Genomic DNA, 19261 nt, shown 5'->3' with positions numbered 1-19261 from the left:
TTAAAATTGTTCTGCGATAGAGGATCATCCTTCATATACCCGTGCATTAATTCCTTTAATTTTAGAAAAATATTAAATCTTGTAAATTCATTGGCGTAGCGAGAAAGGATGATTAGGTATTTGTCTAAACAACCCTAAAATCTTAAGCTCCCTCACTAGGCCCCTGATTAAATTCACAATCTTAATAATTTCATAAATACTTCTTTCTAATATTTTATTAAGCCCAAATATTAATACAATATTTATATATTCCCCTTGCCTAGAACAAAAATTGATTACAAAATGATTTTCCTCGTAAATCCTTCTCACAGATTATTATATATTTGTCCTTCATTTCTTTTCCGTATGTACAAGCTTTAAATCAGAGTGAAAAAAAAAATCCTAAAACTCCATGAATCCTCGATGGCATCTCTTTTTTTGGTAGGTACAAAATATCCTGTGCTATAATATTTGCTGGGGGACAATTTATATTCATTTTCCCGGAAATATGACTCACCATGTGACATTCGTGTGATATGGTGCTCCTCCCTAACTCTCCTAGAGCTGATTGGGTGCGGGGGTAGCATATATAGCACACAAGTGCGAGCAGGAAGTTTGAAATCCATGCGGGAATGTCGCCATTCCTCAGAAAGCTCTCACACACACACACCCCCTGAACCCCATTGAGAAACATTGAGGTAAATTACCGTTATCAGGTAGATGGATGAATGGGTGGATGGTGATTGACGTTTCAAGTGTAAAATGGGTAAAAGCTCTGCGATAACTCTTCCCTGCCATCATCCACCTGATGTGCTGGAAAAGTGGAAAGTGACTGAGCTTTGGGGGATGAATGAGTTGGAAGCTCAAAACCATGGGATGCATTGATACGTAATGCTTGAATTCATTCTAGCACACCCAGACAGAGAGACACAGAGCGAGTGTTTAATATGAGGCGATCCACTCCCTTTTTCCACTAAACACAGCATATATAGCACAGGGAAAATTAGAAGAACAATTCCAGGTATTGAAGGGTTGTTAAAACAGAAGAACTCTTACCTGTTTTACCCCATTTTAACCCCATTTATTAGTCGCACCGCATTTTATACAACGAAACCCCGTCAATGAGTTTCCAATAAATTATTCTCACAATGCGTTATAATTTTTTTCCAGCCATACTGACTCCTAACCCTGCTCGTTGTTTTCTCCCAGTAGTTACCACTATAAAGGAAAAAAACTGCTTCTACGAGGGTTCATTTATCATCGCCATCAGTAGCAATGGCAAAATATTCCATAATTCCCCCCAATGAACCCACTAATGCCTTGTTAAAACATATTTTAATTGTGAGAAAATTGCTCTTAATGGTGCGAGAGTGAAAATAATTCGCTACTTCCTTCATTTTTCTTCTTTTTTTTCTTTCAACCCCCGTTTTTCCCCACAATGTTGGCGTTGGCTCCACTTAAACCCCCACGACTTTATTTATATCAATTTCCAAGAATCTTTGAGCACAAATATTTGCACTTCTTCACCACTTGTTCCGGTTTCTTTTAACGTACACCATAAAAACAAGTGGGTACTAATTAGCGTCTTAAAAATTAATCAACAGCATTTGGTAGTTGATGCTTAATTAATTTTCTTTTGCTTTTTATTAACGAGACCATTTTTAGAGCTTTTTATGCGTGGGATTTAATAAAAAGACTTGATTTCAAATCAATGTTCAAAGTTTATTTTTAGGGGATGAATGGAGTGGGTTTATTTTAATAACTTTAATAGAATAATTTATTTTTATTTTTATATTTTTTTTGTAAAAAGCTTACCACTTTCCTTGATTATTCTCATAAGGAAAATTTTTTAAAGATTAAATTGAAAATCAAAGCGAAACAGTTTTATATGAAAGTTGATGCTGCAACAATTTCAATTAATGCAACAGAGTTAATGCTGTTTAACCATTAAGGTCCATTGGGTCATACGCTGACCGAAAGGCTCAATTTTGAAAATGTTTCCTTTTTTTGTAGATAATTTTTAAATATTAAGTTATAATCAGTACATAACTATGTCTTTACAATCCTTGATCATTTTATAGCCACAAAAAGATAATCCCAAGGAACCCACAAAATTATTTTTAGTTCAATCAACTCTGTAGATCGATCGCAGACCTAAAAAGGTTAATCAAAATAGTTAATTTAAAATCATAATATTTGAATATTTTTTATTTGATTAAAAAAAGCTTTTGAATTCCTTTTTCCAAGCTTTTCCGAAAACATTCAGAGACTTTCTATACCCCAATCTTCTCTATAAATTGTTTAAAACTCCCTTAACAGCTTTGGCTTAAAATTACATAAGCTTTAGCCTTAATTTTCTGCTTAACGACCACATACATATTCCTCTAAGCTTTTAATGAAAAAAAAATCACATCCTGGCAGAAAATTGAAATAAGTCTCGGGAGATTGGATTCTCTCTCTAGGTTATTTAATGGAAAATTAAATACATAAATTAAGTTGAATGAGAAATAATAAAATTTTGAATTAGAAACTAGATTAAACTTTATGGTGGACAAACAGGGTGGAGATAGTGCACAACCCTCAAACTAAAAGCTCCCTCATCGGTATCCCTTTCTCCTGACGCAATCACCCAAAATAGCTCTTTTAGATTGGAACACGCTGGGATTCCATTTCATAGGTGAATTTCATATTTTCCCCAAGTATAGCTGGGAGAGAGAACTTGTTGGTTTTGTAGGTCAATTCGTGTTGGCACGCTTGAATGGGATTCGAGAACAGGGAAAGTCATCCGGTGTTTTGCAGCACATATTGGTCGATGGGGTGTACTTCCTTTTGGATGAAGTGATTTTGTTGAGAATGAAGGATGCATGTGTGTGTGGTAAAAGGACACTTTTCTTGCTCAAATCATTCCTTACAAGCCATGGGGGAAATGGTCAGGTCTGAAAAGTTTCCATAAAGATGACATTCTCTCAAGTTGTTGTACCCAATCAAATAGCTCGTGCAAATGTTCGCCTCTCATTCGCCAGCTGGCTGGATGGCTAGTAAAAAAAAGGAGAAGGGTGGTTCTGTGATGGCACTCAGGCAAGAGTCTCAGATATGCATTGAAGCGGAATGTGTGTCTGCATATGTTACAGCACACGTCGAACAGCGATAAAATCAATAGAATCCATTTGTTATCTGGCTTGAGAGCTTATTGTAGAGGAAGAATAACACTCACATTTCCTTTTTCCACCCCCATCTGTGAGTGTCCCCCATGGGGAAGAGCTTCCTTTCACTGCATGCGGATGCCTCCTTTCCATTCGTCAACTGCAGTTTTTTGCTTCTACAGAGCTGGAAAAAAGCTCTTATACTAAACTGATGGAGAACTTTCAAAAGCTTCCCATAGAAAGAAAATTTCCTAATCTCACAATTTATATTGCATCATGAGCCGTGATTAATTTTTCGCTTTCTTTTAAAATTTATTCTTGCAGCAATGAATCACCTGGATAAATTACGATTGTGGGGTAAATCGATTCGTGTAATGGCCAGCAAGCATCAAGCTGTTCAATTGCCAAAAGAGGGTCAACCAGATGCTGGACTAACGCGTGACTACTCTCAGAATCCTCTGCATCGCTTCAAGAAACCAGGCAGCAAAAACTACCAGAACATTTATCCGCCATCGGCGACACTGCATTTGAGTAACATTCCGTAAGTTTATTTATACTTTTATGCAATCCTTTTGTTTACCCTGGAAAATTGGGTTGTGGGTGGTTGTGTGTATTGACAAATGGAAAATTTATTGCTCTCAGAAATTTAGAGAGAAATGTTTTCAAAAACACAAGAATAAATATTTTTTGAAAAGCTCAAAAGAATGGTCAAAGTTCAAGGAAATTATTTTGAAACTCAAAACAGGATAATAAGAATATTGACCTAATGTCTGAGAATTATTTTTAAAAAATCATTTAATTATGATGATTTCCAAATAAATTCACAGCCCAGTGCAGTGGAGACGCCTGGTCAAATTATTTGCTTTAATTTGAATAAGAAAGTTAAGTGGAGGCGCCTGGTAGTCAGTTAACAGACGTTTTATTCTCATTTAAAAATCTGAAACAGATCAGTAAGACACGTGAAACCTGAAAGTAGTTCCGTGGAACACGCGAAACTATAAAATTCACAAAACGTTTAATTTTTAAAACAATTTCATAGAACACAAGAAATCAGAATCTGTGTAATTCTGTGGAACATAAGAAACCAGAAAATAGTCCAAAATTTTCTGATAACTTAAAAGTATGTCAATGAACTATAGACCAGTCGGGAGAACCAAAGGGCTAAAAAACATTCCTCAAGGAATAATTCTACGTATAATAAGATTTCTTTGATGATTTCTTCATGCGAAAATTCCTCAATACATTGCTCTGCGTTATCCTCATTTTAACACATAAAACATAATTCAACTTATGCAAAAAAAATCATCTCTCCACATAAAACTTTATGTTTCCATGCATGTTCGGAATTGAACAAGACTTCTTTATTCAATAGATATATAATAAACCATCAAAGGGGCGCTCTTCAGGGGGCGGATCCAAGCCTTAGTAATTTCGGCTAAAACAAGATATTTTACATTAAAACCTATCCAATCATTCCTAATCAATTTTACTCACATTGGGAATAACTATCCCTCCTTATATTTGGCTTGGTGGTCTCTTTTCTAATCCTTTAACTTTCTGTAATAACAATTATAATTTATATTTCTACTTCCTTTGCAAAATGGCCATATTTCCTAACCTCTCTTTCTTTTCGCTTTCTCAACAGCTTTTCCCCTGATTCTCGTATATTTCCTCCGTGTATTTCACCTGAAATATGACTTATTCTTATTTCTCTTCTATATCTCATTATTTTTATCCTACTTACTTCGATAATTAATTCACAAATTAATAAAAACGTGGAGCGACTTATTTCACAACTTTCCTCATGTCGCTTAACTCTTCTTCTTCTAAACTAACCTAACCACCCTGAAGTTTAGCCCATACAATTTGAATTTGAATCTTCAACAATGCAAATAAAAATTTGCATACGGGTCAATTTCACGCGAGAAAACAAATGCCAAAAAAAAATTATTTATTCACATTTCCCCAAAAAATTGATCTTCCTCTGTGAAAGAAAATCCAATTGTTTGCTCAAATGAGAGCAAACAAAAAGCTCCTGCTTTGAGGTAAAATTATCCCTCAGGTGGAACGAGGAGGGAAAAAAGATTTCTCGAGTTTGCGACCCCGCAACAAGTTAATAAGACAAATAATTTCAAAATGAAACTTTTTGATGTTTCCCCAAAAGTCGCGCTTTGGTGTAACTTTATCGCCATGGTGGAGATTTGATTTCTTCCATCGTGTGCCTTTGGTGATTGACAAGAAAACAAACATCACTCTGAATCGGAAGTTATGACTTCAATCGCAATTTTCTCGTCAAAATTTTCTTTCTCTCTCTCGGAGGGAAAGAAGGGAGGAAAATTTCTCAAAGGGTGGTACTTTTTGTGCCTTTTTATAGATAAATTTATAATACAATTTTCTTGTTTATCCCTTTATTTTGTATATAATGGTTTTCTTTCATATGTACATACATACATATGTAGTACACCCCTCTTGGCAATTTTTTTTTGTTGATGGGATGGTGTCCAGAAAGCATCAATTGAGTACAAAGGTGGGTTCATCAGAACACGATGTGATGTATAGATCACGCGGATCCCCATACTTGAGCGGGTAGAATGAGAGCAAAAAGGGATAAAAGGCCCTTTGCGTTGGCCTTTGTGGAGTCTTTTTTCACAAAAGTAAAATTAGAATAGTCATCAGATGACTGTTACAATCGGATTAAGTGTTATGATGAGATACAGTGAGGAGGGTTTTGCGCCCTGGGATGCTCTCGAGAGCATTCAAAACCACACGGTAATCTTCAAAAAGCACAGAGCCAAAAGCTTTTTCACGTAGAATCACCCTTCGTATGAATAAAATTTTAAATCTCCTTCCACCCTCAACCAAACCCACCCTCTTTGCGCTCCCCTCCCCTTGTGTTTTTCGGCGGGGTGCGTACAAGGGCGGAAAAACATCTTCACGTACTACTGGAAGAAGAAAAAAGTGTAATGTGTGAGTAAGGGTTGAAAAACATCGACATCATTTATCCTCAATCTTTGAGTGTTTCCCCGGTACAGGGGGCATTTTGCATACGGTTCGCATTCACTCCTACTTCATCACGAGGGGATACTCAGTAATTCAATGGAGAGCACATAAATATTTCATTGGGTGCAATAAATAAGTGATGCAGAGTTTTTTTTGCTGCTGCAACGCTTAAGATGGGGAGCTTTTTATATTGATTTTCTCGAAAGAGAAAGTTTTAACAAGCGGAAATTTATGCTGCGGATTCAGATAAATTCTTTGGAATTTAGTACAGAGAGCTTTGAGTTAGATTTCTTTTGGACTTCCTTGCATGCTGTATAATACTTGAATTCTTAAACTCTGTAATAAAAAAATTCCCTTTAAAAATGTTTTTTTTTGTTGAAAATATTTTTTGTATTTTATTTGACAAAGTAATTGTCGTGAAAATTTTCTACAAACAAAAAGGGTCGTTTATAAAGACAATTCTACCTCATTGAGATATAAGATAAGATAATTTGAGCTTTTTTTTCTAAACTCCTATCTGACTTTAATAGTCCCGGTTTCTCATGAAATTATTAAGCAAAGTTTTATAAAGTAAAATGGAATTGTGTAAGATAATAAATTCTTTAGAATTCAGAATGCAAAACATTTGTCTTTTGACTTAACAGAGTTTCTTTCGGAATATCTTTCCTTAAAAATTTCAAAAGAAGTCTCTGATCCTCAACTGTGTTCCCTCCTGTTAAGAAACTCACAATGCTACCTACAACAAAATTAATGATCAACCCTATTATGCAGAAAAATTGAAAATTAATCCGAAAAATCCAAAGAAGATCTTCATTATTTGGATTAAGTTTTGTTTCCGTTGAATTACTCCATGAAGGATTAATAAGGCTTGTTGTATTCAGGAAGTCACATCCATCTGTTCGAAGAAGAAGAACAGGATCAGGCTTCTTATTCAAACTTCCTGCAATCAGGATCCCAACAACTATCATTGAAACGATCACACCGCATTTGGCTCCCTAAAATAAATCAAATCAAAATATGTTTTTGAACTAGTTGAATTTTTATTAAGATACAGACTTACCTTGCTGTTAATATTCTTAAAGATCATTCCATTACAGAAGAGTCCAAAAACTCCAACAGTAGAGAAAGTAAAACAGATAACAGTTATAACGAAGATTGTCCCAAGACGTTCGATCAGGAAGATCAGAGCAATCCCAATAACTCCGATTATTGCCACGTTAATCTTCATTATTCGATCAACAGTTCTTCCTGAAGAATTCCCAAACCTATCGCTAAGAAAATCCGTATAGATCGTTCCACTCATTGTGTTGAGAAGCGTTGACGTTGTAGACAATCCTGCTGAAAATGTACCAGCAATAAAGATTCCATTAAATCCCGGAAATAGAGAAGCTTTCTCCTGAACAAAATACGGGAAAAGCTGATCTATCTTCTTAACAATCCCAGCTTTTATTGGGTCACAGTCTTCATAAGTTGCATAGATGACAGCACCAATAACGAATTGTAATATGAGGATTACAGCGCAGAAGAAAGTCTGTATAAGTACAGCTTGTTTGGCTTTCCTGTAAGACGATAGTGATAGGAAGCGTTGAATACTGCTCTGAGTTAGGCACATATTGAAAAGCATTGTAAAGATAACACTGAAAAAGTAAGCCCAAATTGTTCCTCTTGTCTCCAGATTAAAATCAGTTCTGAAATTAGAATTTTTATCAGTTTATTTTTTTTTTAAAGAACTAATACTATGTACGGCTGTTAGTAGTTCTCAAGGACTCACCTAATAATGTCTAATCTTCCTCCTCGATCGAGTGCATCCCAGGTATTTTGAAAACCTCCAACACTTTTAAGTCCAACAATAAAGATAACAAGAACGGAAAAGAAGAGTAGAAGAAACTGAAAGACGTCAGTCCATACTACAGCTCTGAAGCCTCCAATAGCCGTGTACCAGATACACAGTCCTCCAGAAACGATGCAAATTACATAGAGATTAATTCCAGAAACTTCTTGTAAAGATATAGCAGGAACATAGATAGTCATAGGGATAATAAAAAGTCCAGTAATCACATAGAGCGCACTCGCGATATGTTTAACACTTCTATCGAAACGAAGCTCCAAATACGTGAAGCTAGACATGAGCTGAAGGTCGTAAAAAACAGGCAGAAAGACAAAGGCAGTCAACGATCCCCATACTGGTATCATAAGTATATAAACAAAGTTATGTAATCCATAAGCATAAACTTCCATGCTCTGCCCTATGGTAGCTGATCCTGTAATGCACGTTGCCAGAAGGGAAAATGCAACGGGCACAACCCCAAGATTTTTTCCACCAAAAATATATTCATCCACTGATTGTTGCTTTTTTGTCTTAAGTGCAAAGTACAAACCAATCACGATTGACACAACAAACACAATTCCGAAGAAAAAGTAATCCAAAAATGAAAAATTCACCGTATTCATTTTTCTTTAATATTAATCACGTTTTCCTTCAATTACAACTTACATCTATAGTTAACAGCGAACAACTAAAGGGTACTGTTGCTTCGTGATTCTTATAAATGGTCTAAAATTGTAAAAACTTTACGTGTATAGGTTGTAAAATGATGAGTTAAATAACCTCGGATAATAAAATTGTTGCTAACTCATGAATAGCATCAGTATTCCTAAAATTTGTACCTAGCATGTAAGTTTTTTTTATTGTTGTTTACCTTTGCTTTCACGTTGAATAAAAAAAAATTTTAAATCATTTTTATAAGAAATTTTACGAGACAGAATTTTTTTTTCAGAATATTTTCCTTTATGATTATATAAGCGGTTCTCAAACCCTTACCTGACTTGTACAGGTCTTCCCGTGAACTATTTAACCGATTTTTCTTTACCTACATATAATACAACAATTTAATAATTATTTTTAGAAAGTTAAGAGTGTGAGGCATTTGTTTTTTGACTCAGGAGAGTTTCTCTAGGAATATCCTTCCTTAGAAATTTTAATAAGAGCCTCTGATCTTCAACTGTGTTACCTCCTGTTAAAAAGCTAACTACGCTACTTACTAATATATTAATAACCAATCCTATGATGCAGAAAAATTGAAAATTAATCCGGAAAATCCAGGGAAGATCTTCATTATTTGGATTAAGTTTTGTTTCCGTTGAATTGCTCCATGAAGGACTAGTAAGGCTTGTTGAGTTCAGGAAGTCACAACCGTCAGTTCGAAGAGGAAGAACAGGATCAGGCTTCTTATTCAGACTTCCTGCAATCATGATCCCAACGACTATCATTGAAACGATCACACCACATTTGGCTCCCTAAAATAAATCAAATCAAAATAAGTTTTTGGACTGTCTGAGTTTTTATTAAGCTACAGACATACCTTGCTGTTGGTATTCTTGCATATCATCCCATTACAGAAGAGTCCAAAAACTCCAACAGTTGAGATGGTAAAACAGATAACAGTTATAACAAAAATTGTCCCAAGACGTTCGATGAAGAAGATCAAACCAATCCCAATAACTCCGATTATTGCCACGTTAATCTTCATTATTCGATCAACAGTTCTTGCTGAAGAATTCCCAATCCTATCGATCAGAAAATCCGTATATATCGTGCTACTCAACGTATTAAGGAATGTGGATGTTGTAGATAATCCTGCAGCAAAAACTCCCGCAATGAAGATTCCATTGAATCCCGGAAACAGAGAAGCTTTCTCCTGAACAAAATACGGGAAAAGCTGATCTACTTTTTTAACTATTCCGGCTTTTAATGGGTCACACTCCTCATAAGTTGTATAGATTACAGCGCCAATAATAAACTGCATTATCAGGATAACAACACTTAAAGAAATCAGTATTAGAAGAGCTTGTTGAGCTTTCTTGAAAGACGATAGGGATAGGAAGCGTTGAATACTGCTCTGAGTTAAGCACATATTGAAAAGCATTGTGAAGATCATACTGAATAAATAAGCCCAAATTGATCCTCTTGTCATAAGATTGAAGTCAGTTCTGAAATAAGAAGTTTTGTCAGTTTATTTCTTTGAAGCATAATTGAACACTTAGGGACTCACTTAAAAATCTTCAACCGGCCTCCTCGTTCGAGTGCTTCCCAGGTATTTTGAAAACCTCCAACACTTTTAAGTCCAACAATAAAGATAACAAGAACGGAAAAGAAGAGTAGAAGAAACTGGAAGACATCAGTCCAAACCACGGCTCTAAAGCCTCCAATAGCCGTATACCAGATGCAGAGTCCTCCAGAGACAATGCAAATTACATAGAGATTAATTCCAGAAAGTTCTTGGAATGAAATTGCAGGAACATAGATAGTCATTGGGATAATAAAAAGTCCAGTAATCACATAGAGCGCACTCGCGATATGTTTAACACTTTTGTCAAAGCGAAGCTCCAAATACGTGAAGCTAGACATTAATTGGAGATCGTAAAAAACAGGCAGAAACACAAAGGTAACCAATGATCCCCAAATTGGTATTATCAGCACATAAAGTAAATTATGTAATCCATAAGCATAAACTTCCATGCTCTGCCCAATAGTAGCAGATCCTGTTACACAAGTTGCTAGAAGGGAGAAAGCCACAGGCACAACACCAAGTTTTCGTCCACCAAATATATATTCATCCAATGATTGTTGCGTCTTTGCCTTAAATGCAAAGTACAGGCCAATCACAATTGACACAATAAACACAATTGAGAAGAAAAAATAGTCTAAAATTGAAAAGTGAACTGTATTCATTGTCTTTTGTGCTGCTTCGCGTTTTCTTAAACTGACTACTTCAGCTCCCGGCAAACAACTAAAATATGTTGGTGGCTTACCTGTTTTAGCTTATAAAATGATGAGTTTAATAACCTTGAATAACAACATTTTTGCTAAATTTTAAATAGTTTCTTTTTCTTCAAAAAACACTTAATTAAATATGCATAGAGAAGACCGGGACTAACTGAATTAGTCTGTATATCCAACAACTTATTAGCTGTGATGATTTTTTGAATATATACCTACAAAATGATTTCAGGAGGAAAAGAAATTTAATTCTTTTGGTTCTATGAGAAATCTTTTGCCTTAAATTTTCTTCCGTACTATTTGATTTTATCTTGCAAGAAAAAATATTTTGAGCTTTTCTTAAGCTTTTGATTTACTGCATTAGCCCCGTTTTCTCCTACATCGTTAATTTTTTTTTCGGAAAGTGCAATAAAGTTCGAAATTAATTTAAAAAGACAACAAAAAGTAGTTCTTGCTAATTTTTTGTCACTAGACTACACATATTACACTTAAATCGTATCCATGCTCTCCATGGAATACCTTTTTTTAACTACGTCAGAACTACGTTTAAATGCCCCATAAAGTTTTACGTCTTTTTAGAAAAAAGTTTACAAACCTATTTATTTTTTTATATGTAGTTAAAATGAATTTAATTTAATAGAAATTAATTCTAATTAAATGTTCTAAATTTGTTTTCCAGGTCTACAATAGCTGAGGAGGATATTCGTGATGCGTTCGTTAAAAATAGCTTCGACGTTAAGGCGTTTAAATTTTTCCCGTAAGTTTAAAAATCTTCTATTTTTTTAAAGGGAAGCAAAATTCTTTAAAATTGACTCTTAACGCCCAATTGTCTGCCCCCTTGATTCCTTTGACTTCTACAATAGAAAATCTCAACAAGTTTTATTTTCTTCGCGAAATTCAGGAAAGATCGCAAAATGGCTCTACTTCAGTTGGGGTCCGTTGAAGAGGCAGTTCTGGCACTCATCAAAATGCACAACTACCAACTATCAGAGTCCAACCATCTCCGTGTTAGTTTCTCCAAGTCAAACATTTAGACTGCATACGGACAGAGTGTGGCAGCAACATCAAAGGCCAAGCATAATCAGTTGTTGCTGCAAAAAAATTGATGAAAAGAAAATCCTCAAGGATATGAAACATATACCGGAAAGGATGCAGATTGCTAAAAAAAAATTCACAACACAATTGCTCATTCGTAGCAATTGAGACTCGTTTGGATTGAAATTTGCTGAGATTCTACTATGTTCTCTTTATTGTTCTATATTTTACCTCCTTTTTATTTTTATCATATTTTTTTGTGTAACACTTCCTTTCCATCAAATGTGTTTCTTTCTCTCTCACGTGGGAGTTGCATTGTGAATGAGGAGATTTTTCTTGAAAGAAAAGAAGAAAAAACGAGGAAATCTCCGTGGAAACTTTTGGTGCAAGATCTGAAAGATGTAAAGGAAGTTTTTTTGTTTAAAAATTAATGTTCAGTCTTTAAGGCCCAGTAAGATTTAATAGTGTTGGCAGCTGAGAATTTAGAGATTATTTAATTTTAACATTTTAAATAATTTTTAATGAAAAAAAAATCACAATGACACGCAGTATTTTTGCCGGAGTATACAAAATAAAATTTAAAAAGAAAAACAAATTTTTAAAAGTTATTTTAAGTTTTAAAAGTTGCGCGAAAAAGCTCCAGTTTGCAAAATGTTATGACATATATAATTTTTTTCCAATACAATCTACCTTCGAATAGTTGGATAAGTTTTAGTTTTTAGAAAAAATATATAATTGTTAGTTTTTTTTAAATGTAATTATGCTTTAAATAAATCATAGGTCGGTCTCAATGGGATTTTCTTTTGGTCAAAGGGGACAAGTTGCTCCTTTGAAAATGAAAAGAAAAGAAAAGTCCCGAGAATGCAATTGCGGACGCCAAGTTGAAGAGAGACAAAGAACAAACTGATTAAGAGTATAAAGAAATAAAATAAAATGAATTTATTTAATTAAAAAATAAAAAGAAAATATCCGTAAGACAATGGAATAGTGGAGTAATAAAATCATTTTAGACGGTAGGAGTTACACACACACAAGAAATAATGAAAAATAAACACTTCTAACTTATAAACAAACCCTTAAAAAATAAAAAAAAATAAATTTAAGATAAAATGAACAAAGTTATATTGAAGAAGGGCGTGAAGAAATATTGTGTAGATGCGTTGAGCTTATATTTGAAACTAAAACAAAAAAAAAGATATTAAATTAATGAAAAAATGTGTAAATGATGAAATTAAAAAAAAAAACAAGGTGATTTAATAGTAAAGAAAAAGATATCCTTAAAAAAACATTTTAAAGAATGGACGACGGAATATATCGTGAAATCCTCACTTTTACAAAAAAATATACACCCACACGGAATAAAGTGATTTCAGGAGTTTAAAAAAAAACTTTTAGCTAGAATGGAGGTTTAGAATAGTAGATAAAATGATGAAAAATTGATAAGAAAAATGTTTTAAAAGAAAAAATAAAAAGTATTGTGGAAGAAATCAGCAGACGGCTGCATCACTTTCATTGACAATCAACAAGAGAGTGGATCATTTTACATGAGAAAAAATATCCGTTTTAATGCTCATTTATGGGCGTCTTATATCAACAAAAAAAATCAGATGGAATCATTTTAAAAAGAAAGTCTAAAATAAAAAAAATCTACTAAATAGATGAAAGATTAAGGTATCAGAGCGCATCAGACGTGTGAAGCATGACAAGAGAGGTAGATATTTGTAAAGAAAATAAAATAGATTTTAAGAATAAAGTATAAATAAATAAAAATAAAAAATGTTCAGACGATAGAATTAAAGAAAAAATGCGTTGGCATCCTCTAAATATAGTAAAAAACAGCATAGAAGTGGAACCTAATAAGAAAAAAATATTAGTTTTAGTGAGTACGATAGGAATATTGCAAAAAAAAACATAAATTATATTAAATGTTTAAGTAGTCAAAAGAATTGTTGACGTAACAACTTATATTGTTAAGTTTAACCTCCCCGCAGGAAATAATTCTTTTTTCTTTACGTTGTATTGCAATATTATATTATTTTGGAATAACGTGGGCGCTTTAGGTTTTGTTCTAGCCATCCCCATGTTCTTTTTATTGGCTATATACTTTTTACAAAGGCGAGAGATGCCATAGTTGCAGCGGTGCACGTGAAAAAATCAATTTTAACGGCTAATTCTGTTAAATAAATTAAAATTCTTGAGAAAGAATTTTTCTTTGGGAATTTTCTTTTGAAGAAAAAACAGTTCTGTGGTATGAAAGACATTAAGAATTGATTAGAACCAAGTTTAGAACTGATTTGATCTTGATTTAATATTAGGAGATTCTTTACAACATAAAATTTTAATCTATTCTTTACAACATCTAAACAACCTTTCATAAAATCTTAAGAATTCAAATCAGTAAAAAAAGAAGTAAAAATGCTGATAAAAATCACATTTGCTCAATGACTATCAAAACTATTAATTTTTTTTGTAAAAAACTTAAGAATTGAGAACGAAAAATTAAGCTTCAGAAAAGCTCATAAGAAGAATTCTTCATTGAATTTTTATTCCAATACAATTTTGCCATTTATTTGTTTATTTTTTCACCAACACCGCTCCAACGTTAGTCCCCCGGAAAAGAATTCAAAAGACAGAGAAGGATTCAAATTGCATTGCAATCTATGTAGCCAAAAGAGAAGCTTTGTAAGCTCCCATCGCTGTTTCTCTGAACTAGACAAAGTTGCTTTATCACCTCGTCCCGGAAGAAAATCTCGAAATGGAATAAAGGATGAGCACTCAATTTCTCAGAGGATGCTAGGCAATGAATTTTCCTCTTGTTTGCCAATTGCGAAAAATTCTCGTGCAATGTTTTCTCAAGAAAACTCCTTTTATCTCTCACGAAAAATTAAAGAAAACTCAACAACTAAAAGGAAACGAATGCAGGTCAAAATGTACTGGTAAGCTGACCAAGCTTACGGGAGCTGTGTTTCTTTCAGTGTACCAATTTTGTGAGAGCAAACTAGAACGCGAATTAATTTAAATACGCGCAAAGTCGGGAAAAGTAGAAAATTCATACCCTAAGAAATCTTTAGAAGGCTATATCTCGAGAACGGATCCATAGATTTTCATAAATTTTTTTTTGTTTTAAAGGTCTCGAAGTCAGCTATAACATATCGAAAACTGAAAAAAATTTATGTCGCCATTTTCGAAAAATTCGAGTTCGAAATTTTCGAAAACTTTGTTTTCGATTTTAGCGCCTCTTGCGGTCATTTTTCGAAGTTGCAATGTTCTAGACATTTGTAGGGTTTCTCGAAACCTTTCATTTGCGCTTGAGTTGATCAAGATCGGACTTGTAGAACCCGAGATATGACATGCCAACTTTGGAAGGCTATATCTCGAGAACGGATCCATAGATTTTCTTCATTTTTGGCATGAAGCTAGATAATATGGTCAGCTACAACATATCAAAAAATGAAAAAAATTTATGTCGTCGTTTTCGAGATATTTATCGAAAACTCATCGAAAATTTTGTTTTTGATTTTTGGCCCCCTAGCGGTCATTTTTGAAACTTCGGACGTTCTAGAGAGTTGTAGGGTTTGTTGAGATCTTTCATTTGACCCCGGGTTGATCAAAATCGGTCAAGCCGTTTTCGAGTTATGGTCGATTTTCGATGAAAAATTGTGGCGGCCATATTGACTAAACGGCTTGACCGATTTTCGAAAATGAGGTATCGTTGGAAAGCTCTTGATGACCCCTACAACATATCAAAATTTCAGAGCTCTAGCTATAATAGGGGCTGAGATATAACGAAAACAAAATTTTGAGGTTATCCAAAATGGCGGACGGAGGGGTGGTGGGGTGGATTTGACTTCATAATCGGATTTCTTCAGGTCGATATTTAAACTTTGCCGTTTACCGCAAGTCTCTATCTATCACCGTTCTCTCGCAATTTAAGTTTATGATCCGGCCGGCCGGCCGGCCGGCCGGACGGACGGACGGCCGGCCGGAAAAAAAAATTTTTTGGCGCATACGTTTTTTGGAATGTGGGGACCCTAATTCGTGCTCATCCCAAGTTTGAGCCCGATCTGACGACTTTTGATTTTGCTCGGTACACAAAAGCTGTGTCTGAAAGAAACACAGCTAACTAACCCCTTTTTCTTACGTCATAAAAAAAATCCTAAAATAAACCTTTTGGCAAATTTCAACACCCCTCATTAAGAAAAAAAATCTTGCTTTCGTGCATTGGAGTAAAAAAGAAAAAAAATGGAAAATCTTTGTTTTAATCTGTGATCAACACCGACAATCATTGTAATTTTAACAAAGAAACAAAACGATAAATTTAATGTTAGAATGCGCGCGCAAAAAGCCCCAAAATTGATGTTTTCCCTCATTTTGGTATTTCCGCGAATTTTTCAACCCCCCATTTGAGTTTCTTAAAGCTTAAAAAGTTGCTAGAGGAAGTTGATGTTGTGTAGAGAAAAAACAGATCAGTGAGATAGTTTGAAAGGAAATTAAGAAAAGAAAATGGATGGTTTTGTAGAGTAGATAAAAATGAAATAATCGTCTGAATATCCTCGAAAGCTATTCATAAAAAAAATGCGTCAAGACAGGCAGAAGACGTACAGTGAGGTGCAAAAGTGTTAATTAGAAGAAGTATTCAAGAATATTAACTCTTTCACAGGCCAAATATGAAAATTTGGTCAGGACATTTAGCCAATATGACTGTTTGAATTTTTAATCTAAAATCAGCCAAAACTATCATTTTATTTAACTAATTTTGAACAAATAGAACACAAATAAAAGCTAACGTGAAATTCCAAAAATGCCTAAGACACCTGTAAGTTTGAAAAAAGACCAAAGGAGGCGCTACAATGAAAGAAATCAATTTTTGAGCTTGACGATTTTAAACGAAATTTTTTTTTAAAGAAAAACAAATATTTTTGTTTCGCTTGAGATAGGAAAGATCTAGCAGATTTTTCTGATTTAAACTTTTCCTTTTAAAAATCTTGTAAATAGCTTGTTTGAAATTAAATTTAAATCAGTTTTAAAGATTTCATCAACAATTCTAACAAATTTTTCTTTAAAATTGATAAAATAAATTTTAGATTAAAAAATTAAATCAAACTGCAAAATAAAATAATGCGTCTTGAATTAAATAATTATTTTAAAATTAGATTAAATGCTCGTCTCTCACTGACCCCATTTGGCTGTTTAAGGGTTAACTAAAAGACACTTCAGCTTCTCACTGTACCGAAAACTTCCGCTTGGCTAAGCGACAAACAATATATTGATATGAAAAGTAAGATTTAGCTGTGTATAAAAAAAATATTTGGAAGGTTTATCATTAGGACATTGTAAGAGAATTTAAATTTAAGAAAATTGTGTCTCACCCTATGTGAACACCGCCAAATGAGTCAATTCTAAAACAAAAAAAAAAATACATTTTCGTGTGAGAAATTAAACACAAAATAATGCAGAAAATGCACTGAAAAAAATTGGATAAATTTTGTGGATTTTATACCGCGTGATCACAAAGAAAAAAAAAACATTTTTCCCAATTTTCAAAATTGATTTTCAACATAAAAAAAAGAAAAATCCATGAAGAAAATCGACCTGCCATGTCGAAATCAAAAAGAAATTCCACGCAGAGATTAAAATATATAATTGATTTTTATAGTTAAATAAAAATGATAGAAAAAAAATTACGTATATAGCTAAAGTATTGAGGTAATAAATTGAATTATCTGTAGATGATAGAAGAAATTGTGAAGAAAAAAATATTAGCTATTGTGTATTTATATTCCAGACAAGAAAGAAAACACAAAATGGAAGTATTTTGACGGAGGTAGTAGAATCCAAATACAGTCGTGCAGAGGTATATTGAATCACTAACAATAAATACCTTTAGATTCTTTTCAATCCATCTGTGAGACATCCCATGACGTCCCTTCGCACTCTCCCTCTCTAATAAATAAATCTTCTAATAGAACAAAAAGAAATCTTTAGAAAAGAAAAAAAAATTCTCCGGAATTTATTTATTAAGTTGGAAGAAATTTTTACAAAGTGAGGACTTGCATGAAGAGACTTTACAAACAAAAGGATTTTATTGAGTCACAAGTTGGGCGCACAATATGCAAGACAGAAGTAGAGGACGGAATATGAGGAATCACGAAATAAACCTAAATCAAAGGCTTAGAGATGTGCAAAAGAAAAAAAACTGAGAGAATGATATTGAATCAAGAGATGAAAGAAAATTGTTTATTTTTGGATTTGCAATCATCATATCTAAACATATTGAGAAGAAGAAAAAAAAAGTATTTTAAAGAAGAAAAAAATATATAAAAGGGCACAATGTTCTTATATTTGAATATATATTAATGAAGAATATTTAAATTTATATAAACATATTGAGATTATTGACAAAACGGAATGATGATAAAAACATATTAAGAAAAAAATAAATAAATTGAACAAAATGCGAAGAAAAATCATTTGAATGGAAAGAAATTATATACACATGATAGAAAAAATTAGCACAAAGTGTCAGAAGTGGTGACAAGTATCGTGAATTTTGACAGATCTGTCAATCATCTGTCAAAAAGAAGATGTGTCAAAGATCTTTCAAAGATTAAGTCACTTCTAAATGAAGATCACCTGAATTTTGACCGATTTATCAGCTGTCAAAATGAAGATGTGTCAAAAATCAGTTGAATGTCACGTGAAAATTACATGAAATTTTGACAGATTGCTTGATTGACAGCTGTCAAAATGAGAGTCTGTCAAAGACTTATCAAAATCAAGCTGTGTTAAGTATCTGTCAAAAGGAAGATCTGTCAGAAATCTGTCAAAATTCACGTCACTTTTTTCACCCATTTTCGTGCAAAAAAAATGATTTTTCTTTTCCTCTGACGCTCTCCAAGAGAAAAGAAGGAAACCCGAGAAGAGAGCTCTCGGCTTCCGCTAAAGGGAAAAATAACACACAAAAGAAAATTTTGAGAGAAAATTATGTATATTAAACTGAATACAGGTAATAAGGAAGAACAAATTGAATAGCATTTTCCTCGAACCTCTATCATTTTTTTCTCACACGTGAAAAACAATCTCCTTTTTCGCAAAGAAAAAAAGAATTCGTATAACTCCTCTTCATCACAAAACACCAAACTATTTCACAGCAGAATGTAAATTCTCTCTCTCTTCTTTGAGTGAGAAAAGTTTATGCGAAAACACTCTAAAAAAGAAAAAAAAACTTCATAATTAATCGATAAGCTTATAAACAAAAAAGAAAAGTTATTATTATGAAGCACCGTGACAATTGAATGAAAAAAATAGATGAGAAAATGAAAGA

The 19261-nt window shown here is 33.4% G+C and overlaps 2 protein-coding genes across 30 annotated transcripts in view; one reads left to right on the top strand and one right to left on the bottom strand.

Annotated features, from left to right (window-relative positions):
- Window positions 1-17490, top strand: part of LOC129787317 (polypyrimidine tract-binding protein 2) — a 393752-nt gene extending 376262 nt beyond the window's left edge. For 26 of the 29 annotated variants that reach the window (XM_055822830.1, XM_055822828.1, XM_055822815.1 and 23 more), the window contains 3 exons: window positions 3447-3663; window positions 11582-11659; window positions 11804-17490. In XM_055822830.1, coding sequence (XP_055678805.1) covers window positions 3447-3663; window positions 11582-11659; window positions 11804-11936 — 428 coding nt within the window. In that variant the 3' untranslated portion in view covers window positions 11937-17490. The remainder of the gene's footprint in view (window positions 1-3446; window positions 3664-11581; window positions 11660-11803) is intronic. The other 3 variants (XM_055822836.1, XM_055822829.1, XM_055822827.1) reach the window with 1 other exon arrangement.
- LOC129787337 (sodium-coupled monocarboxylate transporter 2-like) lies at window positions 6488-8640 on the bottom strand. The gene is made up of 3 exons (XM_055822871.1): window positions 7894-8640; window positions 7183-7810; window positions 6488-7117 (listed from the first exon to the last, which is right to left on the bottom strand). The coding sequence occupies exons 1-3, from the start codon at window positions 8571-8573 to the stop codon at window positions 6725-6727; spliced, it is 1701 nt and encodes a 566-aa protein (XP_055678846.1). The 5' UTR covers window positions 8574-8640; the 3' UTR covers window positions 6488-6724.
- Window positions 17491-19261: the final 1771 nt, after the last annotated feature.

Source organism: Lutzomyia longipalpis, chromosome 1, assembly GCF_024334085.1.
Source record: "Lutzomyia longipalpis isolate SR_M1_2022 chromosome 1, ASM2433408v1".
NCBI classification, from domain to species: domain Eukaryota; kingdom Metazoa; phylum Arthropoda; class Insecta; order Diptera; family Psychodidae; genus Lutzomyia; species Lutzomyia longipalpis.
The sequence above is the reverse complement of the archived record's forward strand: the minus strand, read 5'-3'. Positions and strand labels throughout refer to the sequence as shown.